This window comes from Lithobates pipiens, unplaced genomic scaffold (genome assembly GCF_037356315.1).
Source record: "Lithobates pipiens isolate NorthernLeopardFrog02 unplaced genomic scaffold, aLitPip1_a1.2 Scaffold_22, whole genome shotgun sequence".
NCBI lineage: Eukaryota > Metazoa > Chordata > Amphibia > Anura > Ranidae > Lithobates > Lithobates pipiens.
This window is the reverse complement of record NW_027507784.1, coordinates 35,572,844-35,599,548: the sequence shown is the minus strand read 5'-3', so window position 1 is coordinate 35,599,548 and position 26,705 is coordinate 35,572,844. Positions and strand designations below refer to the sequence as shown.

General features: G+C 42.6%; 1 protein-coding gene across 5 annotated transcripts in view; it reads left to right on the top strand.

Annotated features, from left to right (window-relative positions):
* The window catches only part of LOC143923547 (NACHT, LRR and PYD domains-containing protein 1b allele 3-like), a 37,016-nt gene extending 15,789 nt beyond the window's left edge, over window positions 1–21,227 (top strand). For all 5 annotated transcript variants that reach the window (XM_077447309.1, XM_077447307.1, XM_077447306.1 and 2 more), the window contains 8 exons: window positions 1,079–1,170; window positions 2,975–3,030; window positions 5,335–5,561; window positions 6,231–6,508; window positions 11,064–11,189; window positions 11,438–11,573; window positions 14,605–14,655; window positions 19,696–21,227. In XM_077447309.1, the coding sequence (XP_077303435.1) occupies window positions 1,079–1,170; window positions 2,975–3,030; window positions 5,335–5,561; window positions 6,231–6,508; window positions 11,064–11,189; window positions 11,438–11,573; window positions 14,605–14,655; window positions 19,696–19,985 (1,256 nt within the window). In that variant the 3' untranslated portion in view covers window positions 19,986–21,227. The remainder of the gene's footprint in view (window positions 1–1,078; window positions 1,171–2,974; window positions 3,031–5,334; window positions 5,562–6,230; window positions 6,509–11,063; window positions 11,190–11,437; window positions 11,574–14,604; window positions 14,656–19,695) is intronic.
* Window positions 21,228–26,705: the final 5,478 nt, after the last annotated feature.

Sequence of the window (26,705 nt, the reverse complement as noted above, 5' to 3'; positions counted from 1 at the left end):
CTAAGTGACGATCCTTTGTAGGATCATCACTTTAAAACAGGACATTTCTCAGTCCTAACCTGGTAGAGAACATTGCGATATTGTGTGAATAAATTTATTTGAGGTGATTATTCCTACTGATGTTGTCTCGCTGAATTATAGGCCCAAGACCGTGAGCCGGCCCATTACAATTTTATACTGTTATATATCTCACAAAGAAACAGTCACCACAATTCACTCACAATATTGTAATCAGGGTGCATATAAATCAATGATTTTTTATTTATTTTTTATCAGATTTTTTGCATTTAAATCAGATTTGTTTTTTTATTTGATGCAGATTTTTTATTTTATTTAAATCGTTTATTTTTTATTTTTATGAAATTTATTTTAATAAAATGCTTTTGGAGTAAAGATTTATCTAAAAATAGTTATCTATTTAAGATGCATTAATAATTTTGTTTATTCGGCATGAAATGGAGCTTCGTTGTGTAACACAAGGGTGTATATTTTGCAATAATTACATTTTTGGTAAACTAATTTCAATGAATCCAAGCTCTGCAAGCTGAGATAACATGCACTGCATTGATGCATTCACACAATTTTGCAGTAACCATGAAATAAAACAAAGTTCAGGAATATTCCTTTATCCTATTGTTTTGCAGATCTATGTACACTACAAACTGTATGACTGAATCGGTTCTGATATGGCTGTTTTACTAACCTGACAGCTTATTATTCTAAATAGGAAACATTCATTTTGTTTTCAAATATTAAAGATTCTAACTTCCAGCAAGAATGCGTCCTTACGTTTAAAGAGCACCTGTCATTTCAGGTCCATCCTGGCAACGCCTGTTAGAGGGCATCCACTCACCTGTTGCCGACATGTCCCTCACCATGTTATTTCACTATTGTATCACTGCCGCATCACCAGCCATCCCATTAAAGTGAATGGGACTGTCGGTGAGTCAACAGCGGGTCAGAGGAGGAGCCGCAGCGGGACAGAGATGACAGTTGCTCTTTAAAAATTATGATTTAAATCAAGTTGATTTAAATCAAAACCACCCTGATTGTACTATTAATATATCTTCTCTTCTAGCTCAGTCTGAGGGGAACTTTTTATTACCATTAAGTTCAGACTCTTTTTCTTCTACCCAAAAAGACGAGATGGATTGTGACGTCTGTGGGAAGGTAAGTCTTCATTCTTTTTTTTTAATTCTTTTTTCGATTTTTGAAAATCTAGCAATTATTCCTTGACTCGTCCATAACATCCCCTTTTTGCGGTTCGGCACTGTGTCGTTTTAACTGACAATTGCGTGACGTGGCTCCCAAACAAATTTGGCGTCCTTTTTTTCCCACAAATAGAGCTTTCTTTTGGTGGTATTTGATCACCGCTGTGTTTTTTTTATTTTTTGCACTATAAACAAAAATAGAGCGACAATTTTGAAAAAATTCAATCTTTTTTACTTTTTTCTATAACATATATCCCCCAAAAATATATAAAAAAACATTTGTTTTCCTCAGTTTAGGCCGAAACGTATTCTTCTACATATTTTTGGTAAAAAATAAAACGCAATTAGCGATTATTGATTGGTTTGCGCAAAAGTTATAGCGTTTACAAAATAGGGGATAGTTTTATAGCATTTTTATTAATATTTATTTTTTTACTAGTAATGGCGGCGATCAGCGATTTTTATTGTGACTGCGACATTATGGCAGACACATCGGACATTTTTTACACATTTTTGGAACCATTGCTATTTAAATGCACTGATTCCTGTGTAAATGACACTGGCAGTGAAGGAGTTAACCACTAGGGGGCAGTGTAGGTGTTATGTATGATGTTATGGTTTTTTTTTGTAGGGGGCGTGGCCTGGCATGTGACCTCACTGATCATCTTTCCCTATAAAAGGGAACAGACGATCGGTGACAGCCACACTAAGAAGCACGGGGAGAGGTTTGTTTACACAGACCTCTCCTCGTTCTTCAGCTCTGTGACCCAATCGTGGGACACCAGCGACGATCGGGTCCGCTGGTCCCGCGGCCACGGTCACGGAGCTCAGGACCAAGGGATCCCACTGAGATCCCAGATCCCACTGAGTGCAGGACAGGGACAAGGGAGATACAGAACAGGTGCCCAGGGTTCAGCACAGTCATGGGCAGTAGGGGGCTGCATTGATGGCAAGGGTGAGGGTGCTGCATTGATGGCAATAGTGAGGCTGCATTGATATGGACTGATGAGGCTGCATTGATCGCACTTGTGAGGCAGCAGATGGGCATTGATCAGGCTGCACTGATGGCAATGATGAGGCTGCTGCATTGAAGGCAATGGTGAGGCTGCTGCATTGAAGGCAATGGTGAGGCTGCTGCATTGATGGCAATGGTGAGGCAGCTGCATTGATGGCAAAGGTGAGGCTGCTGAATTGATAGCAATGGTGAAGGTGCTGCATTAATAGGCATTGATCAGGCTGCATTGATGGCAATGGTGAGGGTGCTGCATTGATGGGCATTGATCAGGCTGCATTGATGGAAATGGTGAGGCTGCTGGATTGATGGCAATGGTGAGGCTGCTGCATTGATGGCAATGGTGAGGCTGCATTGATATGGACTGATGAGGCTGCATTGATGACACTTGTGAGGCAGCAGATGGGCATTGATCAGGCTACATTGATGGCAATGGTGAGGCTGCATTAAAATGGACTGATGAGGCTGCATTGATGGCACTTGTGAGGCAGCAGATGGGCATTGATCAGGCTGCACTGAAAGCAATCGTGAGGCTGCAGATGGGCACTGACCCTTATTTTGCTTCAAAGTTCCTTATTGAATGTGCTTGTTATACGCTTGTGCGTGTTATACACCAATAAATACTAAGTAATTTTTAAGAAAAGTATGTGTTGCTTTCAAGTCAAACTATACTATTATAAATTCCTAGAAGAAATGTAACTCAGTTTGTAAACGTTTTTCTTTTCATGTTACACTTTCTACTTTATCTTAGAATCATGACCCCGCTGATATTCCAGTTATGCCAAATATAAGTGGAAATACATACAGGTAAGAGCAGCAGTCTAGTCGTTATTATTTTATGCATCATGTGGCCAAACTTCACTTACAACTACCAATAATGATAAAACAGTCTATGGAAAAGTGATGCTCCATACTTCATGCATCAATAGAATTCTGTGATTCTAATCCTATCCCCTTCCACACTTGGACTCACCAAATACTAAGTAGCACCTGTGTAGCGCCTGAAAAAAAATGGCCCCTTTCACTCCAGTGTGAAAGCGGTAGGCTAGCAGGACGGTGAAAAAAGTCATGCTAGCCGCATATTTGGAGCAGTGAAGGAGCGTGTATTTACTGCTCCTAAACCGCTCCTACCCATTGAAATCAATGGGTCAGCACAGCTGTGCGGACGGTTTTAACCCTTTTTCAGCCACTAGCGGGGGTTAAAACTGGCCTGCTAACGGCCGCATACTGCCACTAAAATTATGGTAAAGCGCCGCTAAAAATAGCAGCGCTTTACCGCCGACGCCCGCACCGCCCCATTGTAAAAGGGGCCTAATACAGCCATCTGCAGGAGTTAGTGGGTGTTGTGTGCCTCCAGCACAGTATACACCTGTATCTACCCTTTATTGCTGTTGTTCTCTAATACAGCCATCTGCAGGAGTTAGTGGGTGTTGTGTGCCTCCAGCACAGCACAGTATACACCTGTATCTACCCTTTATTGCTAGTGTTCTCTAATACAGGCATCTGCAGGAGTTAAAGTGGGCATTGTGTGCCTCCAGCACAGCATAAACCTGAAGATACCCCTTATTGCTGGTGTTGTCTGTTGCATAGCTTGCATATTAGCCTTTAAAATGAGCACATTTGATTTTGAACGTTCGAGTCCCATAGACTTTAATAGGGTTCTAAAATTCGTACGAACTTTAGAACCCTATTAATGTCTATGGGACTCAGACTGGGGGGTGTTCGGCTCATCCCTACTCTGAATTAACAAAAAATTTTAAAAAAGCTATGCAAATATATGGAGATAATCATTGTGATTCTCACCTTGATTTGGAATAGAATTTACTTTAGACAATTTAAAAAAATATATATATATCTAATATTTTTGTACTTGGTTATCCAGATAGCTTTTAGCACCTAGCTTTCCCATGCCCAACGCAGGAGTAACGGGTGAAACACACCAGATTTAGAATTTAAATAAGCCTAAATTATATGTAAATTCTTTAATGTTCCTAAATATACAGCAAGATAAGTTCACCTTTCGTAACATATTACGGATCTGCTGATCGATGGTGCGATGCTTTACAGGCTCCTAAAAAGAAAAAAAAATGAATAAATGCACATTTTACCTGCAAAAAAATGTGCATTTATTTAATTTTTTTCTAAAAAGTGAATGTATCCTTGGTGGCCCTGCCATAAAAACGTAGGTCTTCCTGTAATAGGGTGACAACTGTCTCCCAATTGTTCTCCTGCGCTGTCACATGATTCTCCAATGGAGACTACAAGTAGTCGTGATGACACTTTATGCAGGCATGGTTTACCGTTGTCACCCTCAGGTGACCTGCCCTGAGAATTGCCATGCAGCCATCTGTAGAGGGCATGTAGACAGGAAAAGGATGAGGAAGATCATCAGCACTGATATGCCACAGGGATAAAAAAAAAAAAAAAGCATGATACTTAGAGTTTTCACAAACCAAAAGTCATTCAGTTAGGGTTTACTATCTACTGTGCAGACCTTAAAGAGGAAGTTAACCCCTTCAAACCACTTTGACCTACAGGTAAGCCTAGATTAAGGCTTACCTGTAGGTCCAAGCAATATCTCCTAAACCTATATGGTTTAGGAGATATTTGCCCGAAAATGGGCACCGCTGTCTACGGCGCATGCGCCGTAGACAGCGGCGCGCAGGCGCACTAAATGCGGCAAGTCCAAGAATGGATTTGCCTAATTTGTCGACTCCCGTGCGCATGCGCGGGAGTAACGTCATTGCGGCTTCGCCGAATGGCAGCGGCGGAGCTGCGAGACGCGACTCCCGTGCGCATGCGCGGGAGTGACGTCATCGCGGCTTCGCTGCTGTCATTCGTCGGAGCTGCGAGACGCCACCAGCAAGATGGATGCGGCGGACTACAGGGATCAGCGGCGACTTCGCTGGCTCCTGTGTCAGGTAAGTGACACATAATGAGCTACTATGCGATGCATAGTAGTCCATTATGCTTTACCTTTGCAGGGAAAAAAAGAGGAAGTAAACCCATCAGGGTTTACTTCCTCTTTAGAAGACTCTTTCATGGCATGGCTGACGCAGTCTCAACTTTAAATGCACCTCAATTGCTCATTTCTATTTCTCACAAATGCAGGTTGGAACTTAGATGTGCTGGACGCTTCTGCTGTTTAGAGACCGGGATTAAATTCCAGGTGACTCGTCCGATCACTATTGAGTATGAACTGGATTCTTGGTCTAAATACATGGACAATCCGCAGCTACAAGAATCTAGGATCCTGGGACCTCTCTTCAACATTAAGACACTGGTAGAGCCAAATATAGTGTCTGCAGTGTACCTTCCACATTATCTGTGCTTGAATGGTAAGTCAAAGTTACGCAGAATTTGCACTGAAGTTTGATTACAGCCCATATCATTACAAGAGCAGAACAACCTAACATTAAAGTGACCCTATCTCTAAACACATTTTTCAAATCAAGCCATACCTGTAAAAGGAAACTATGAATGCTCACCTCTCCCTGCTGCCCACACTGCTGAACACCACTATGATTCTGGGAAATCTTCATGTGAAGTCTAGAGGGAAACCAACACTTGTAGGAACATTCCTCCTTGGTACCCTGCAACCCTCCTGCTGACCTTCACACCAATACTCTGCAGTTTGGTCTTAGGTTTGTCTAAAAGTGGTAGTTCAGTCAGTTATCTAAATTGTGGTTAGAATCAAGGTCAGGAATAAGCAGAGGTATGCAGCCAGATACCAAGTCGATGAAGTTGGGTAAATGGCACCAGACATCATGGGACCTGGAAGACCAGCAGTGGCCAGCAGCTGAGGAGACCATAGAGGGCAGTGCTGGAGAGTGGAAAGGATGAGAAGTACTTGGGCAACTTTTATTTAAAACACTAAAGTAGGGATCTGCTTCAAATAGGTTACAATACACTAATATTGTTACATTTACAGTAAGATTATGATAGAACAGCTATATATGCATGTTTTTATGACTTATATGTGTATACTTTGGCATCTTGTTTTACAGAACTGAGTGCAGACCTGTCTTCGATTAAATGCGCTCATTTCAAAGATGGAAACCTGAGTGTGGAAAAACCAAAACAAGTTCTACCATTCCATGTCATTCTGGAAAATCCCTCATTTTCCTCACTTGGGGTTTTCTTCTGGAATTTAATACCAAAAGCGGTGACAAAGTACATCCCAATACATGGCAAAGTTCTCCTGTACTTCAAAAAAGCTGGAAGGCAATGTGTGGAGTATAAAATTCACCTGTACCTATTGCCTGCGTTTGCCCCAGTAGACAAGGTAAACTGTTTTTATTGTAAACATTGGGGGAAACAATGGATCTCATAGATAAGCTTTGTTTGGCAATGGAGGTACATTGGAGGTCTAGGCAGCTACTGTAGTCTGAAACACTTGACATGACCTGGTGCTTGTAAAGTATGTTTCAGCATGGGGTTTTCAAGGCCAAAACAAACACCCACACTTGTCTTGATCCCAAATCCTAACCTCATCTTTAGATTGGCTAGTGCTTAAATTCTAAAACATATTCCAAACAACTACAAATGAATATGTAACCTCTCTATAACACTTGACACTTAACCTGACCCTAACATTGACCTCTTAACCTAACACTTAACTCTAAGCCCTTGTATACACGGTCGGACATTCTGACAACCAAATCCATTGGATTTTGTCCGACGGATTTTGTCCGAAACTGTTGCATACACACGGTCGGACAAAGTTGTCGGAAAATCTGATCATTCTGAACGTGATGACGTAATTTCGTTACGATGGGACTACGTTCAGGCTAGTAGCCAATAGCTTTGGTCTAGGAATTTGATCTGAGCATGCTTGGCACTTTGTCCGATCGGAATTCTCTACACACAATCGGACAAAGTCCGATCGGATCATGTTGTCGAAAAATTTTATAGCCCAGCTGGAAAACTTGGTCCGTCGGATACTCCAACGGAAACAGTCCGATGGAGCCCACACACGGTGGGATTATCCGACAACACGGTCCTATCGGACATTGTCCATCGGAATATCCGACTGTGTGTACAAGGGCTAAAACTTAACCTAGCTCCCTAAACACTAAGGTAACATTTAGGCTGGGTTCACACTAATGCAAATTGGATGCAATTCACATGACAGGAGATTGTGACCAGCTCTTGATAGAGCTGGTTCACACGACTTCACACATAATGGGGGATTTTAATTATCCAGACATAGACTGGGCGGAGAGAATCACACATTCTTCTAAGGCTCGCCAGTTCCTAAATGTCTTGCAGGACAATTTCATGGTTCAGATGATAGATGCATCAACTAGAAATAAAGCGTTACTGGATCTACTTATTACCAACAAGACCAACAGGCCTGATCACGGATGTGGTAATACGGAGCAATTTAGGAAACAGCGATCACAGGTCAATTGGCTTCAGTATAATCACACAAATAGGAAACACAAGGGGAATACAAAGACACTGAATTTCAAAGGAATCAATTTCCTAAACTACGAACCTTGCTAGAAGGCATAAACTGGGATAAAATCTTAGGAACTAAGGAACAAAAAACACGGAGGAGAGATGGGTTTGCTTTAAGAGCATATTAAATAAGGGCATTAGTAATGCATCCCATTGGGTAATAAATTTAAAAGAGCGAACAAAAGTCCTGTATGGCTTAACTCCAATGTAAAAATGCATATAAAAGCAAAGAAAAAGGCCTTAAAAAAAAAAGGTTGAGGGATCATCAGCATTCAGATTTTATAAGGAATACAACAAGAAATATAAGGCTGCAATAAGGACAGCTAAGATAGAACACGAAAGACACATAGCGGAGGAAAGCAAAAAAATCACAAGAAATTCTTTAAGTATGTAAACGGTAAAAAGGGAGGACAGACCATACTTGCCCCATAAAGAGTGAGGAAGGTCATCTGGTTACAAAGAATGGGGAGATGGATTGAATTTATTTTTCTCCTCACGAGGGAATCGGGAGGCTTTAGTAACCAACCAATGACACATCACAGGAAGCACCTTCATGGTTAACAGAGGAAAGAATTAAAATTAGACTTGGGAAACTTAACATTAATTAATCACCGAGACCAGATGTCTTGCACCCGAGGGTACTTAGGGAACTTAGTCAAGTAATTGCCAGACCATTGCCAGACCATTGTTCCTAATTTTTACTGACTGGAATGGTACCAGCTGATTGGAGAAAAGCCAATGTAGCACCAATATTTAAAAATCACCCAAAATACATTCCCGGGAATTACAGACCAGTTAGCCGAACATCAATAGTATGCAAGCTCTTGTAGGGGATAAGGGACTATATACATGATTTTAGTAATGAGAATGGTATCATTAGCAGTGATCAGCATGGATTTATGAAGAATCGTTCTTGCCAAACCAATCTATTAACCTTCTATGAGTAGGTGAGTTGCCATCTAGATAAAGGAAGGCCCGTAGACGTGGTGTATCTGGATTTTGCAAAAGCATTTGACACAGTTCCCCATAAACATTTACTGTAAAAAATAAGGTTCGTTGGCATGGATTGAAAACTGGCTACAAGGGCGAGTTCAGAGGGTGGTGATAAATAGGGAGTACTCTGAATGGTCAGGGTGGGTAGTGGGGTCCCTCAGGGTTCTGTGTTGGGACCAATCCTATTTAGTTTGTTCATAAACAACCTGGAGGATGGGGTAAAGAGTTCAATCTCTGTATTTGCGAACGATACTAAGCTAAGAAGGGCAATAACTTCTCTGCAGGATGTGGAAACCTTGCAAAAAGATCTGAACAAATTAATGGGGTGGGCAACTACATGGCAAATTAGGTTTAATGTAGAACAATTTTAAATAATGCATTTGGATGGCAAAAATATGAATGCAATCTATACACTGGGGGAGAACCTCTGGGGGAATCTAGGATGGAAAAGGACCTGGGGGTCCTAGTAGATGATAGGCTCGGCAATGACATGCAATGCCAAGTTTCTGCTAACAAAGCAAACTGAATATTGGCATTAAAAGGGGGATCAACTCCAGAGACAAAACGATAATTCTCCCGCTCTACAAGACTCTGGTCCGGCCGCACCTAGAGTATACTGTCCAGTTCTGGGCACCAGTCCTCAGGAAGGATGTACTGGAAATGGAGCGAGTACAAAGAAGAGCAACAAAGCTAATAAAGGGTCTGGAGGATATTAGTTATGATGAGGAAAGGTTGCGAGCACTGAACTTATTCTCTCTGGAGAAGAGAGGCTTGAGAGGGGATATGATTTAATTTTCAAATATCGTACTGGTGATCCCACAATAGGGATAAAACTTTTTTTGCAGAAGAGAGTTTAACAAGACACGTGGCCACTCATTAAAATTAGAAGAAAAGAGGTTTAACCTTAAACTACGTAGAGGATTCTTTACTGTAAGAATGGCAAGGATGTGGAATTCCCTTCCACAGGAGGTGGTCTCAGCTGGAAGCATATATAGTTTCAGAAAACTATTAGATAGGCACCTTAAAAACCACAACATACAGGGATATACAATGTAATACTGACATATAATCACACACATAGGTTGGACTTGATGTCTTTTTTCAACCTCACTTACTGTGTAACACCGAGTTCAGGCAATAATTCGGACCTGATTCGCACCTAAAACAGAGAACATGCCTGCATCGGACCCCCTGCTGCTAACCGCGGCCGCAGCTGGTGTGAACCCAGCTTTAATCTGAAAGAGGATTTTCACCCTCCACTCCCCCCCCCCCTTTTTTTTTGTTCTAAACTCCTACCTACCTGGTGGTGAGTTCTGCTAAGTTTAGATACTTACCTATCCAGCAGATCCAGCACTGTCCAGCTGAGAGCCTCTTCTCTTCTGGCAACTCTCAGTCCCACGCCAACATGTTTCCCTGTGACGTTGTCTATTGGCTGACGGCTGTTTTGGGCTCAGCCGCTGTGCCTTCTGATGAAATGCAGACAGCCCCCCCCCCCTTTTTTTTCCTCAATCAAAGACTATGTCTCCTGGGATATAAAATATATGAAATGCATATCCCATGAGGCAAAGGAAGGAGAGTGCACGTCATTCACCTAGTCAAATGACGTGCAAGGAGGGTGGGGTAGACCTTTTATTTTTTAAAAAAAAAGGTAAACAAAAAAAAAAAAACAGCCCTATTCCTAAAAGGGATGAGAGGAGGAGTGGAGAAGAAGGATCGTGATCTGGAGGGTGAAGATCCGCTATGACTTAAAGCCCAATTTGTGACTAATCCTCTTAGCCTTCAGTCAGCCTCTTCCCTACATGAAAGCATTCTAAACCCATAAAATTTGCCTTTAACCTCTTAGTAATCTATACTTAACCTGACCCTAACTCTGATGTTTTAACCTAACACTAAACCTAACTTCCTAAATACTAAGTAAGCCTTAACACTTGGCCTTAACCTAAAGCCCAAGTTGGGACTCATCCTCTAAACCTTCAGTCACCCCTTTCCACCCATGGAAGCCACAGTTTTAAACTTTATTATTCTTTTTTTAAAACTTACTTTCCTTAGAAGTTTTAAGCCATGTGATACACTGGGTCTTCTTCAGATCCTCTCCCAGTGCTGGGAGGTCCTCAATGATGCAGTGATGACCTCTGCATCGTTGTATGTGAAGGCAATGTGCCACAGCGAGACCTCCTCAGATGGATGACCCTCTCCACTCACAGAATGGTTTCCAGGTGGAACGACACTGAGCAATTAACCCCGTGTCCACTCCATTTATCACCACATAGCTGCCCTAGGATATTTATTTACTTTAATGAAAAATTTTAGGACAAAGAAATATTCAAAGATAAAACACATGTACTGTACAGATATCGTGCTAAAGGTCCCTTTATCATTTCCAGGATTTTTTACAAGAAAAGACTAGTAATGGATTTGTGAAGATTGATAAACCCCCCAGAACCAAAACCATCTACACCAAGAAAAGCTACATTGTGAAGGGACCAAATAATGCCCATGTACAACCCACGGTAAGATATATATTTATATATATATATATATATATATATATATATATATATATATATATATATATATATATATATATATATATATATACAGCATATATGGACCTACTATTCATTTTGAAATTCTTAATATCTCATCATATGCTTAGCTACAATGAGGTTACAGATAGACTAATGCTCATTTTTATTTTGAATGTAGCTATAAGAAGTGTACACGTAATAATATACATTTTTATTTACAAATGATTTAGGGGTTGGATGTGCAGTGTGTCTCCCCATTAGAGAGCTACACAGATATCACCATGGATGCTGCAGTGAAATTGATTGACTTATGTCTGGTACAAGAAGATGGCAAGGACAAGATCTGGGGTTGTCGCATGTCCAGAGGTAAGATCTACTGACTCTGAGATGTGACCTGCTGCTTTTATGGCTCAGCAATGACATCTAACTTGATTAAGAGCTCAGTTACTAATAGTAATGTAGCGCTTACCCAGGAGGAGCCACTTGATACATCAGGTTTTCTGTTCTTATGCCTTGACTCATGTTTGCTCACAGTAAGCTAAATCACGTAATTACTAGTTTATAGGAGTCTAGTCTAAACCATTGTGTTACTAAAGCAGGATTAACCTAGCAATAAACAGCATCAGTAATGACGAGCACCAGCAATGAGCAGTATCAACAGTGATGAATAATCCCACAGTAGTTGCTCTGCAGTCAAAAGTCACTAATATATTATATACAGTTGTGTGAAAAATGATTTGCCCCTTTTCTGATTTTTTAATTTTTTTTTATTTTTAATTTTATTATTACACAAAGACAGCCCAAGTAAATATAAACTACAGTTTTAAATGATGGTTTCATTTTTCAAGGCAAAAAAACTGTCCAAACCTGCCTGGCTTTATGTGAAAAAGTAATTGCCCCCTAAACCTAATAACTGGTTGTGCCACCCTTGGCGGCAACAACTGCAATCAAGCATTTGCAATAACTAGCAATAAAAATTTCACATTGCTGTGGAACAATTTTGGCCCACTCTTCTTTGTAGATTTTTTTTTTTGGAAGGTTTTCCAGCATGAATGGTCTGTGTAAGGTCATGATACAGCATCTCAATTGGATTTAAGTCCGGGCTTTGACTAGGTCACTCCATAACCTAAATTTAGCTTTGTTTGAACCATTTGGAGGTGGACTTGCTGTTGTGTTTCAGATCATTGTCCTGCTACATAACCCAAGTGCACTTGAGATTGAGGTCATAAACTGATGGGCGGACATTCTAGGATTTTCTGGTAGAGCTCAGAATTCATGGTTTCATCAATTATGGTAAGTCATCCAGGTCCTGAAGCTGCAAAGCAGCCCCAGACCATCCCACTACCACCACCATGTCTGACTGTTGGTATGATGTTCTTGTTATGAAATGCTGTATTCGTTTTATGCCAGATGTAACGGGACGCACACCTTCCAAAAAGTTACATTTTTTTCTAATCAGTCCACATAATATTTGCCTAAAAGTCTTGGGGATAATCAATATTTTTTTGGGTAAATGCGAGTTGAGCCTTTTTGTTCTTTTTGGTCAGCAGTGGTTTTGGCCTTGGAACTCTCCCATGGATGCCATTTTTGCCCAGTCTCTTTCTTATTGTTGAATCATGAACACTGATCTTACCTGAGACAAGTGAGGCCTGCAGTTCTTTAGATGTTGTTCTGGGTTCTTTTATGACCTCCTGGATGAGTCGTCGTCATGCTCTTGGAGTAATTTTTGTAGGCCAGCCACTCCTGGGAAGGTTCACCGTTGTTCCAAGTTATATCCATTTGTGGATTATGTCTCTCCAAATGGTTCTCTGGAGTTCCAAAGCCATGCAAATGGCTTTGAAACCCTTCCTAGACCGATACATGTACATTACTTTGTTTCTAATCTGTTCTTGAATTTGTTTCAATTGTGGGCATGATGTGTGTTTTTTGTACGATTCTCTGCAGGATGAAAAAATATAGGAAATTAAACAATTAGCAATTCTCCTATTTACTAATTTGCTTAACATGAGAAATTATTTCACACATCACCACACTTAAATCAAGATTTTATGCAAAATGTTTGCAAATGTTTTACAGTTTAACTAGTTTACCCAGTATATACAGTACAGGATATATCCCAGTATATACAGTACAGGATATATCCCAGTATATACAGTACAGGATATCTCCAGTATATACAGTACAGGATATCTCCAGTATAAACAGTACAGGATATATCCCAGTATATGCAGTACAGGATATATCCCAGTATATGCAGTACAAGCTATATCCCAGTATATACAGTACAGGATATATCCCAGTATATACAGGACAAGCTATATCCCAGTATATACAGTATAAGCTATATCCCAGTGTATACAGTACAGTATATACCCCAGTATATACAGTACAAGCTATATCCCAGTATATACAGTACAGGATATATCCCAGTATATACAGTACATGATATATCCCAGTATATACAGTAAAAGCTATATCCCAGTATTCTAAGTACAGTACAGGATATATCCCAGTATATACAGTACAAGCTATATCCCAGTATATACAGTACAGGATATATCCCAGTATATACAGTACAAGCTATATCCCAGTATATACAGTACAAGCTATATCCCAGTGTATACAGTACAGTATATACCCCAGTATATACAGTACAAGCTATATCCCAGTATATACAGTACAGGATATATCCCAGTATATACAGTACATGATATATCCCAGTATATACAGTAAAAGTTATATCCCAGTTTTCTAAGTACAGGATATATCCCAGTATATACAGTACAAGCTATATTCCAGTATATACAGTACAGGATATATCCCAGTATATACAGTACAAGCTATATCCCAGTATATACAGTACAAGCTATATCCCAGTGTATACAGTACAGTATATACCCCAGTATATACAGTACAAGCTATATCCCAGTATATACAGTACAGGATATATCCCAGTATATACAGTACAAAATATATCCCAGTAAATACAGTAAAGGATATATCCCAGTATATACAGTACAGGATATATCCCAGTATATACAGTACATGGTATGTCTATGTCTAAGTATATATAGTACAGGATATGATCCAGTATATACAGTGCAGAGTATGTCCCAGCATATACCTTATAGAAACATTTCCCAGTGTATATACAGTGCAGAGTATGTCCCAGCATATACCTTATAGAAACATTTCCCAGTATATATACAGTACAGCAAAGTATATACAGTATATAGTACAGGATAAACAGTGTGTTGTACACTACATGTCCCAGTACATACAGTACTATTTTTGTGTATCTAGTGCTGGGTATTGCTTGTAAGTTTTCTATAAATATTAAATATTGCATTTTATAGATAAGAAAAAAACACTGATGTAACAGGTTTCTTTTTTGTAGGAGAAGTTGAAGAATTGAGTGCACGGGTGACAAAATGTACAAAGCCCAAAGGTATTACATATAGATTTTATTGTGAAAAAAATGATATATCTATACACACTAGACATGTGCATTCGTTTTCGTCCGAATGCATTTTCGTCCGAATTTCAGCTATTTTCGTTTTCGTTTTGACAAACGATAACGAAAGCACAAAATCCGAAAAACGAAAGATCCAACATAAATAAATGCTTTATTTTAGTTTTCATTGTTACAACAGTTCGATATAGAATAGGAGATTCGACATGACTCTGACAATAACAATCTGTGTCTATAGAACCTGTGGTCGAATGTGCCTAACCTTACCTCTATTAGTCCAAGATTATATAGAGAAAATATTTGACAGAGAAAAAAGATTTGACAGAGAGAAAAGATTCCGCAAGTTACTGTCCTAAAAAGTGTTTGGGGACCCGGGTCCTGCCCCAGGGGACATGTATCAATGCATAAAAAAGTTTTAAAAACGGCTGTTTTTTCGGGAGCAGTGATTTTAATAATGATTAAAGTGAAACAATAAAAGTGTACTATTCCTTTAAATTTCGTAGGGGGGGTTGTTTATAGTATGCCTGTGAAGGAGCGCATGTTTCCCGTGCTTAGAACTGTCCCTACACAAAGTGTAATTTATGCAGGAAAAAAAGTCCTTTAAAATCACTCGCAGCTATTATGAATTGTCGGCTCCGTAATACAGAGAACACTCATTGAAAGTCATTGATAAAAAAATAAATAAATAAATAAATAAATAAAAAAGCGTGGGGGTCCCCCAAATTCAATTACCAGGCCCTTCAGGTCTGGTATGGATATTAAGGGGAACCCTGCCTCAAATTTAAAAAAAAATTGACGTGGGGTTCCCCCTAAAAATCCATACCAGACCCTTTATCCGAGCACGCAACCTGGCAGGCCACAGGAAAAGAGGGGGGGACGAGAGAGCGCCCCCCCTCCCTCCTGAACCGTACCAGGCCACATACCCTCAACATTGGGAGGATGCTTTGGGGGTCTGTGACCCCTCAAAGCACCTTGTCCCCATGTTGATGAGGACAAGGGCCTCATCTCCACAACCCTGGCCGGTGGTTGTGGAGGTCTGCGGGCGGGGGGCTTATCAGAATCTGGAAGCCCCCTTTAACAAGGGGACGCCCAGATCCCGGCCCCCCCCTGTTTGAAATGGTAAGGGGGTACAAAAGTACCCCTACCATTTCACAAAGAAAGTGTAAAAAATGGTTAACTAAAACAAGCACACTTTTGAAAAATTCCTTTATTAAAAATAAAAAAATAAAAAAAAGATTCCAGCGGCGGTAATCCACTCTTGCTATCCAGCGACGGACGGTCATCTCTCCAGCGATGTCTCATCTCATCCAGCGCAGCGAATATACATCCTTCTGTCTCCGTGAAGGAGACACTACAGGCATTCCGGCGGCCTGACGTTTCTTATATACGGTGGGCGGGGCCACCCGTCACCTGACCCCGCCCCCCTCTGACGCAAGGGGAAACCCGGGGTTCCCCGTGACGTATGGGTGACCCCGCACCCCTCTGATGTAACACAGGCAGGTTTCCGTTACATCAGAGGGGGGCGGGGTCACCCATACGTCACGGGGAACCCCGGGTTTCCCCTTGCGTCAGAGGGGGGCGGGGTCAGGTGACGGGTGGCCCCGCCCACCGTATATAAGAAACGTCAGGCCGCCGGAATGTCTGTAGTGTCTCCTTCACGGAGACAGGAGAAGGATGTATATTCGCTGCGCTGGATGACATGAGACATCGCTGGAGAGATGATCGTCCGTCGCTGGATAGCAAGAGTGGATTACCGCCGCTGGAATCTTTTTTTTATTTTTTTATTTTTAATAAAGGAATTTTTCAAAAGTGTGTTTGTTTTATTTAGCCATTTTTTACACTTTCTTTGTGAAATGGTAGGGGTACTTTTGTACCCCCTTACCATTTCAAACAGGGGGGGGCCGGGATCTGGGGGTCCCCTTGTTAAAGGGGGCTTCCAGATTCTGATAAGCCCCCCGCCCGCAGACCTCCACAACCACCGGCCAGGGTTGTGGAGATGAGGCCCTTGTCCTCATCAACATGGGGACAAGGTGCTTTGAGGGGTCACAGACCCCCAAAGCATCCTCCCAATGTTGAGGGCATGTGGCCTGGTACGGTTCAGGAGGGAGGGGGGGCCGCTCTCTCGTCCCCCCTCTTTTCCTGCGGCCTGCCAGGTTGCGTGCTCGGATAAAGGGTCTGGTATGGATTTTTAGGGGGAACCCCACGTCAATTTTTTTTTAAATTTGACGCGGGGTTCCCCTTAATATCCATACCAGACCTGAAGGGTCTGCTTATGGATATTTAGGGGGAACCCCACGTCAAATTTTTTCTTAAATTTGAGGCAGGGTTCCCCTTAATATCCATACCAGACCTGAAGGGCCTGGTAATTGAATTTGGGGGACCCCCACGCTTTTTTTATTTATTTATTTATTTATTTTTTTATCAATGACTTTCAATGAGTGTTCTCTGTATTACGGAGCCGACAATTCATAATAGCTGCGAGTGATTTTAAAGGACTTTTTTTCCTGCATAAATGACACTTTGTGTAGGGACAGTTCTAAGCACGGGAAACATGCGCCCCTTCACAGGCATACTATAGACAACCCCCCCCCCCCCCTACGAATTTTAAAGGAATATTACACTTTTATTGTTTCACTTTAATCATTATTAAAATCACTGCTCCCGAAAAAACAGCCGTTTTTAAAACTTTTTTTTGCATTGATACATGTCCCCTGGGGCAGGACCCGGGTCCCCAAACACTTTTTAGGACAGTAACTTGCATATTAGCCTTTAAAATTAGCACTTTAGATTTTGAACGTTGGAGTCCCATAGACTTTAATAGGGTTCTAAAGTATGCTATATATACTAGCTCCGTCGAATCTTCTTTATACATTCGACAGACACCATAAGCCTTCAAAGACAGATTCGACCGTAATTCATGTGGATTTTCGGACGAATGCAATTTTTGAACGAAAAACTAAATAAATAAAAACGAATTTCGGGAGTAACTAAATAAATTAAGTTTTCGGACGAAAACGAAATTCCGAAACGAAATATTTTACTCTGCACATGTCTAATACACACTGTATCTAGATCATTTGGAGGAGTCTGTTTGGTCAGTACTGGTTTTTGATACAGAACTGTGAGCTGACATTTTGGATCAAACTTGCTGTTCACTTGTCAGCCTACACCCTGCGATTATCTGTGGTCATGTGTTATTAGTAATGATCAGAATGACATGAAGGGGTTGATTTACTAAAGGCAAGTAGACTGTGCACTTTGCAAAGTGCAGTTGCACTCTGCAAGAACAGTTGCTCCAGAGCTTAGTAAAAGAGCAGCTCTGCTGACTTCCATCATCCAATCACGTGCAAGCAAAAATGCTGTTTTTTTTATTTATTTTCTTGCATGTGATTGGGTGTTCTTTACAAATGATGCTTTACCCCATTTACTAAGTCCTGGAGCAACTGCACTGGGAGAGTGCAACTGCACTTTGCCAACTGCACAGTCTATTTGCCACTAGTAAATAAACCCCAATGTCCCTTGTGAACCTGCTGATGATAGCACACATGGGATGGCCTCAGCACACAGTCTCTAGATCAGTGGTCTCAAACTGGTGACCCTCCAGCTGTTGTGAAACTACAAGACCCATCATGCCTCTGCCTGTGGGAGTCATGCTTGTAACTGTTAGCCCTGCAATGCCTCATGGGACTTTTAGTTTCGCTGGAGGGACGCCAGTTTGAGACCCCTGCTCTAGGATCTCTCTCACCAGTCTGTACTCACAAATGCCCTTGGAAATATTAGTTGCCTCCTTCCAATATCCTTGCAAAACTTCCACCCTGTGATACCAGACCAGATCCTCAGACGACGGTCCCTCAGTCAGCTTTCAGCAACCTTCAGCAAATCAGGCATTCAGGTTGCCCATCCTGAGGCTCTGACACCTTGCAGGCACATGTTAGAAAAGCCTAGGGGTTCAAGCAGCCCCCACCCCCCCCCCAGGCTGTGTTTTCCTCCTCAGGGAAAAAAGACCCCACTGCTCTCACATCACCATGTTCAGGTGCCATTCATTTCAGTGGCACCTAAAAACGTGGTGGGATTCTGCTGTGCGACAACTCGTAAGCAATCGTCAAATCACACGATGCACGTTGCCTCCAAAAGAAGTTCCAGATTTAATCCGCCTGTGATTTAAAATGCCTATGTATGAACAGAGCCTTAGTCTTAGAGTATTTATACAGACTCCCAGTCACCATCTGGGCAACTACTCCTAATGCCGCATACACACGACCGGACTTTTTGGCAGACTAGGTCCGAAGGGATTAGTCTGTTGGACAATTTCGATCGTGTGCGGGCTAATCTGATCGTTTTTCAAAATTCAATTCCAACGGACTAAAATCGGGAAAACCGTTCGTCTGTATGCTGGTCTGACGTACCAAATATGACGTAAGGAAAGCTATTGGCTACTGGCTATTGAACTTCCTTGTTTAGTCCCGTTTACGTCATCATGTTTAAAATGAACGGACTTTCGAACAGACTTAGTCCATTCGTGTGTGGCCAAGTCCGTTAGTTCGGAAAGTCCATCGGAAATCAGCCGAAAGTCCGTCGGGAAGACCGTCGGACCTAGTCTGCCGGAAAGCCCGGTCGTGTGTACGCGGCATAAGGGATTGGCCAGGGCTGTATGACTATTCAGCTGCTGATTAGACTCTTGCTGCCTATTAACTTCCAGAGCTTTCTGGTCAACCAGGGGGAAGCAGTCAATCCTGAAACCACTGAAACATAGAACAGACCAGAGCAATAAACAAAGCCACACTGATTACAGTGAGCCAAACTAAATTTACCTAACAATGGACTACAGCTCCACTGGATACAGCCCAAAACTAAATTGACCTAATCCTAACACCTATTCACCTAATCCTAGCACCTAACTAGGAGGGTGCTACACCTATATTTGAAATATGGCTTTAGGTAGGCTAACTTTTTATCTGTTTAATAATATTAATAATTATAGACAATTTATGGTAACCTACATTTTCATTGTTGCAGGTGTATTGGTCCTGCACAGTGGTACTAAGCAGCAATTTGTGGATGAGAATCGGGAGGCTCTGATTGAATGTGTGTCCCTCGTGGATCCCATCCTGGACAGTCTTGTGGCTCAGAAGCTGCTGACCGATGAAGAGTATGACAACATCCGTAGCAAGACCACCAGTCAGGAGAAGATGAGAGAGCTGTACAGGATCAACAGGGGCTGGGGTATGTCTCACAAGGCCAAGCTATATGATGCTCTGGAGAAGCACAATGCTCCTCTCATCCAACGTCTGAAGAAGGCTGGATGATGGACTATTCTATTTTAATAGACCTCCTTTGACTTCAGTGCTGCTATTTTAGTCTTCAAATATGCATGACAGATTTTTAAAAACATAGACCTGTGGATTCAATACACTCACCTTTCTATACCAATGGCCAGTTATACTCTGCTATAAGCACTGAGACAATGAAGGTCCAGCTGGGGTGCTCCTGGCATCCTTTCCCACTCTCCTCTTTTACTCCCCGGTCAATTTTGTCTCCCTTTTCCATCTACTTAGGCTCCTCCAGAGGGATGGTCCCAGCTTCTGCATTCCTTTTTTATGTCTTTTTTTTTATATATATACTAAACTCCATACATATGCATCTAATCCATCACCCGGCACATGCACAAAGTTTGTTTCCGTTTATTTACACCAGCCTTTCTCAAACTTTTCAACACAGAGGAACCCTTGAAATAGTTCTCCGGTCTCGGGGAACCCCTGCTAAAAATTAGAACTCTACAACTCATGATGCATTAATGTGGTGGTCAGTGGGAAGAATGGTCCTTACACTTGTGGTCATTGAAAAGAATTGCCTCCTTATGCCGCGTACACACGACCGGACTTTTCGAGGGACTAGGTCCAACGGTCTTTCCCACTGACTTTCGGCGGAGTTCCGACGGACTTCCCGAATGAAATGAACGGACTTGGCCACACACAATCACACCAAGTCCGACGGATTCGAACGTGATGATGTACGACCGGACTAGAATAAGGAAGTTCATAGCCAGTAGCCAATAGCTGCCCTAGCGTCGGTTTTCCAGTGGAAAAATTTAAAACATTATTTATTTATACTATTTCTAAAGTCCGCCGGATTTTTAGCAAGCAACGGTCCGATGGAGCCCACACAAGATCGAATTGTCTGACGGACTTGTTCCGTCGGACCTTTGCTATCAAAAAGTCCGGTCATGTGTACATGGCATTGCAGATAGCTAAAGAGATCAATGGTGTAGGTGGTAACTTATCTGAGAGGCAGAAATCGCCCAATGCTGAAGGAACCCCTAGCAACCTTTGGAGGAACTCTGGTTGAGAATCACTGATTTACATTGTTACTCTGTTACGGCACAATTAATGTGCCCTTTGGTATAATAACCATTTTTTGCTATAACTTCTCTACTTGATGTAGGATTGTTACTGACTTACAAGTCACTTATTACACTTCTATTTGTATGCCTAATCAAAGTTACACATTGTATTCCTTAAACTTTTCAATAAAAATTATTGAAAGAGAAATCAGTGCTACTTTATATAAATATCTGGGTGTCATTCGTAGATTTGATTCTTGTGTAGACACCCTTAGGGCATGTCATAGTCAATGTAACTGTTTGGTTGTATTTTTCTTAAAGATATTCTTGGTTTGTAGTCCTTTCTTTAGGTGTCATAACCCTACCTAGCCATATCTAAACTCTGCCTAAAGTGTCACTAAACCAGCATTTCTCAACCAGCGCTGGGAATACTTTTCGGATGCTCTGTATCTGAGCATGCATTGAACTAGTACATGAATTTAAATGGTAGTAATATTCAGCAAATTTTTTTTATATTTTTGTCATTTTTGCACTTTATTTATATTGTTTATTTATGGTGATGGAGTACGATACTCTTTGGAATTTCTTTTTGTATGAACAATCTAGCATTTTATTGATTGTATACACATGAATTGATCATGTTGAGCATGAGCTGAATAATAGAAATTTTAATATATTTATTTTGAAGACCAGACCTTTATAGATTAATTTTACAGCACTATTATTTATATATAAATAGTTATATTTGGTAATCCAATAAAAGTTCACTTGAAAAGTCTCCTTTCAAGTTGCAAGTTCTGCCTGTCTGCCAAATTCCTAGATTCCCTGCATGCTTTGCAGCTGCTCAGTTTCTAAGGACTACATATCCCATGGTACCTTGCTGCCTGCAAGCAGTGATTCCTGTATGACTCCACCTCCTGGAATTACTCCTCTCATCAACCCTGTAGTACAGAAGGCAGGTGTTCCGTCGGATTAGGCGGCCCGTCAAAACTTGTAAGAGAAGTGATGTTCCGCCATGGCCATCTTGGTACACCCCGCACTCAGCTGCAGTAAGTCTACAGTTTGAAGTCGCCAAGCAGACATCTTTTTACACCCACCGCAGTCTGGCAGTTCACACTTATTTTTACCACTAGACTGAGCTTATATCGTGAAATACAGTATTTAGAAGTCAGTGACACTGTTTTGATGTTGAATTTTAGAAGCAGTGATCTTCTGTCAGATTAGCTAACCTGTCAGATCGGCTCCTGAAGAGCATGCGCTATGTGTTTTTGTCATTTAATATTCCTGGAACCGCAGTTTGGTTTTGGGTTCAATTACACTAAATTTAGCCTCAGTACCAGTCTGGCTGGATTGCATGGTGTTCTGCCTGACCATAGGTGGCGCTGTCATCTCTGGCAGGGTCTAGAACGCAGTCCAGTTAGGTGCATTAAGTGTTTATTCTCTCTCGGAAACCAACCCAGTGGGAGTGTCGTCTTGCTGAGCATTCTGGGAGAGGGTGCTTAAGGTGCTGACATCACATGCTTTGGGGTTCTGGTCCATAAGAGCTTTCTGTCTGTTTGTTTCTGGTCCTCCTGACCAACCCCCATGGCTCTTATGGCCTGGGGTGCGGATCCACCCGATTTGAGTCTCGGGGCTGGCTGGCCCGAGGCAAAGTAACTGAAGGGAGGATTCAAAGGTGGTCCGGTGCCATCTTGGGTATGTGGAGAGGCCCAGCAACTGGAGAAGTATCCAGGGGAGGTCTCTTCAGGGGAAGGCCACGAAAAGTTTGGCTTCTTAGAAAGAGCCTGGAGGCTTAGTTGAAAAACCCCAAGTGAATCTGATCTCTTATGGTATCGCCGGACCTGCTGCAAGATACTGGTGCCATACGAGGGTTCTCTAAGCTGCTATATCCCTTCAGTTATTCAAGTGTTCTATAACAGGTCTGTGGCAGAGACTTTATTCAAGTGTCCTATAGCAAGTCTGTGGCAGAGGCTTCGCTTTGTTTGAACATTCTACCGGCTGCTAGGCCTGGTGAGAGAAGAACTATCCGTGAGTGAGGATCCAGTTGTGAATGGCTATTCTCTGGATGTTCCTAATCTGAGAAAGACTATTTTTTCTATTTGATTTAACTTCAAGAGTACCTGGACTTTCCTACCTAAACCCTCTAACCCTACATTGAGAGACTGTTTTGTTTATTCCTTTTTGCAAATAAAAATCCCTCAAGCGGATCTGGTGTCAATTTCTACAGTTCTTGGGCCATCTACCTTGGGAAACCCCTAGAAACACACAAGGTCAAGAAGGTAACGGTAAGCCCAATTAAATCAGCTGCTCCTTCGGGGGTCAGTGCTACAAAAATTACATTTTTTTTATTTAATATAAGTCTCCTTTTAAAGGGGTGTGGAAGAGGGGTATGTCCTATGCCTACATATTTTTGCTAATAGGTGCCCCTCGATCCGATCTCAAAAATTTGGAAGGTATGCCAACTGAGCATGGTTTAAACAACACAGCTTAACTGAGTATTGTTGCTGACCATGTCCATCCCTTTATGACTACAGTGTCCTTCCAGCAGGATAATGCACCATGTCACAAAGCTCCAATCATCTCACCACTGGACAATGAGGTCACTGTACTCCAATGGCCTCCACACTCACCACATCTCATCCAATAGACCACCTACCTGTGGCATGTGGTGACTTAGGGTGACCACATTTCCAAACCACCATTCAGGGACAACCCCCCCCCCCCAAAAAAAAGATGATTTTTGATACATTTTTTGCCAAATTTTGAGGCGGGGGTGTCACATCTTCAGCTCTGATGGGTTCATGCTGGGACCTGTAGTTCTTCACTAGTGGGGGGGTTCACATTGTCATCTCTAAGGGGTTCATGCTGGGACCTGTAGTCCTTTACTTTTGGGTGGGGGGTCACATCTCCCAAAGTGAAGGTCTAAAAGTCACACTATCACTATTCTCCCTGAGATGGAGGTTTTGAAATTTAAAGAATTCTCTATTCCCACCTAACTTCTGTTGCCATCTAGAGTGAAGTCTGACCATCTAGCCACTCCTTTCTATTTCCAGTAGCGAATCGCTCCCCCGGAGTCCCTGCCCATTTCAGCAAAGCTCAGTGGAAACAGAAGGCTCAGCTGTGCTGCACGACACACACACACACACACCGGGGTGGGCGGCACCGGAGCCTGGCCAGCTAGAATGAGAGCGGCGGGTTGTGTAGGGTTGCCACCTGTCTGAGATTTGCCCAGACAGTCCAGGTTTTGAATGTGTATGGGTTTCAGGCAGAATGAAACTTAGACACATTATTCAGACCGGGCTGTGGCTCCCCAAGTAATCAAGATAGTCACACACAATTCTGTTGCCACCCGGGAGCTGTGGGAGGCCGACTGAGGGGGGGGGGGTCAGTATCACTGGGGGGGCAGGGTGATGATGTCGGTAACACCCACTGTTCACTGTGGCATTCTATGCACACCACATTACTACTCTCCATAGGGCTCCCAAAGGTGTCCCAGGGCACTAAAGTGTTCGGGTTTGCCTTGAAGAAAGGGTGGCAACTATAGGGCTGTAAAGTGTCATACAGCGGGGCAGCGGCTCTTCTATGGCTGGAGAGGGGGTGTGAGCAGAGGGTTTGTCCAGGCAGGGCGATGACACTGCTTGGTGTCAGTTACATGTATTGTGTAAGGGAAATAATAGTTCCACCATGGGCTGACACACAGTGAGCGGCCCCCTCAACCTCTTCTCCAGTGACAGCTCGGATACCCACTGTGTTTCAGGACACTGTATTGTCCCGAAATGAAGGTATCCGGGACCTGGGACATGAAAAATGCAGGACTGTCCCGGGCAATCCGGGACATATAGTCAACCTAGGTGGAACGGGAGATTGGTATCATGGATGTGCAGCTGACAACTGCGTGATGCTATCATGTCACTATGGACCAAAATCTCTGAGGAATGTTTCCAAAAACCTAGATGAATCTATGCCATGTAGAATGAAGGCAAAAGGGGGTCCAACCCGCTACTAGGAAGTTGTACATACAGTATCTCACAAAAGTGAGTACCCCCCTCACATTTGTGTAAATATTTTATTCTATCTTTTCATATGACAACACTGAAGAAATGACACTTGTCTACAATGTAAAGTAATGAGTGTACAGCTTGTATAACAGTGTAAATTTGCTGTCCTCTCAAAACAACTCAACACACAGCCATTAATGTCTAAACCGCTGGCAACAAAAGTGAGCCCACCACTAAGTGAAAATGTCAAAATTGGGCCCAAAGTTTCAATGATTTGTGTGGCCACTATTATTTTCCAGCACTGCCTTAACCCTCTTGGTCATGGAGTTCACCAGAGCTTCACAGGTTTTCACTGGAGTCCTCTTCCCCTCCTCCATGATGACATCACAGAGCTGGTGGATGTTAGGGACCTTGCACTCCTCCACTTACCTTTTGAGGAGGCCCCACAGATGTTCAATAATAGGGTTTAGGTCTGGAGACATGCTTGACCAGTCCATCATCTTTACCCTCAGCTTCTTTAGAAAGGCAGTGGTCAACTTGGAGGTGTGTTTGGGGTGGTTATCATGTTGGAATACTGCCCTGCGGCCCAGTCTCCAAAGGGAGGGGATCATGCTCTGCTTCAGTATGTCACAGTACATGTTGGCATTCATGGTTCCCTCCAGGGGCATTGCTAGGTCTGCAAAAGATATGGGGCTAGAGCCCATAGCAGCGGTCACTAACCTTTTTACATGCCCACGTGGGGGGGGGGGGGGTGTGTGGAACCGGTGGTAAGCATTTTTTTGCGGATGATGGCTAGTGTTGGCACTTTAATCATCATGGTACCATGGTTGATATGGTGTCAGGGTGATTAAAGTGCATTATTTCTATTGTTACATTCTAATATATGATGAAGTGGTTCAACTCACCATTATTCAGAATCAGTGGGAGCCCTGGGCGTGTTAATTGCCACATCTCCTGCCCCCAGATGCAGCGTATCACTTGCCACCTTCGCCTGTCACCAGATGCAGTGTGTTACTTGCCACCGTCACCTGCCACTAGATGTGGATTGTCACATGCCATGTCGCCTGCCACCAGATGTGGATTGTCACTTGCCACTTTCACCTGGCAGCAGATGTGGATTGTCACGTCGCCTGGCACCATTTGCAGATTGACACTTGCCACATCACTGGCCACCAGATGTGAGTTGTCACTTGTCAACTGATGTGGATTGCCACTTCCCATGCCAACCAGTGCTACCAAATGTGCATTGATTCTGCACTGGTGGCAGGCTGGCAGCACTGGTCCATTTAGTGAGAGCAGGAGAGCGGTGATGCGGGGCGGGCAGTGAAAGATGATGTCATCTTGCTGCTCCCCGCCGCACTTCTGACATTGAAGCAAGGGGGTTTGACTGCAGAGTGGAGCTCCACCGATGACAGGAAGCATGTGACTTGCACTCTACCATGCTGTTAGGGCGGAAGAGCACTGATGTGTGGTGGGCAGTGAAAGATGATGACATTTCTCTGCTGCTTGCTACACCTCACTCCCAAATTGAAGAGGCCCAGCTGTGAAGAGCGCTAATGTGGAGCGGGTGGAGAGAGATGTCATCTCATCCCCCCCACTCGCTTCTCTCCTCTCCTCCACATCTCTCATGCAGCCAGCCCGCCAGCCGCAGCAGCCATGACCCCCTAGTTAGGCAGGGACCCTACGGC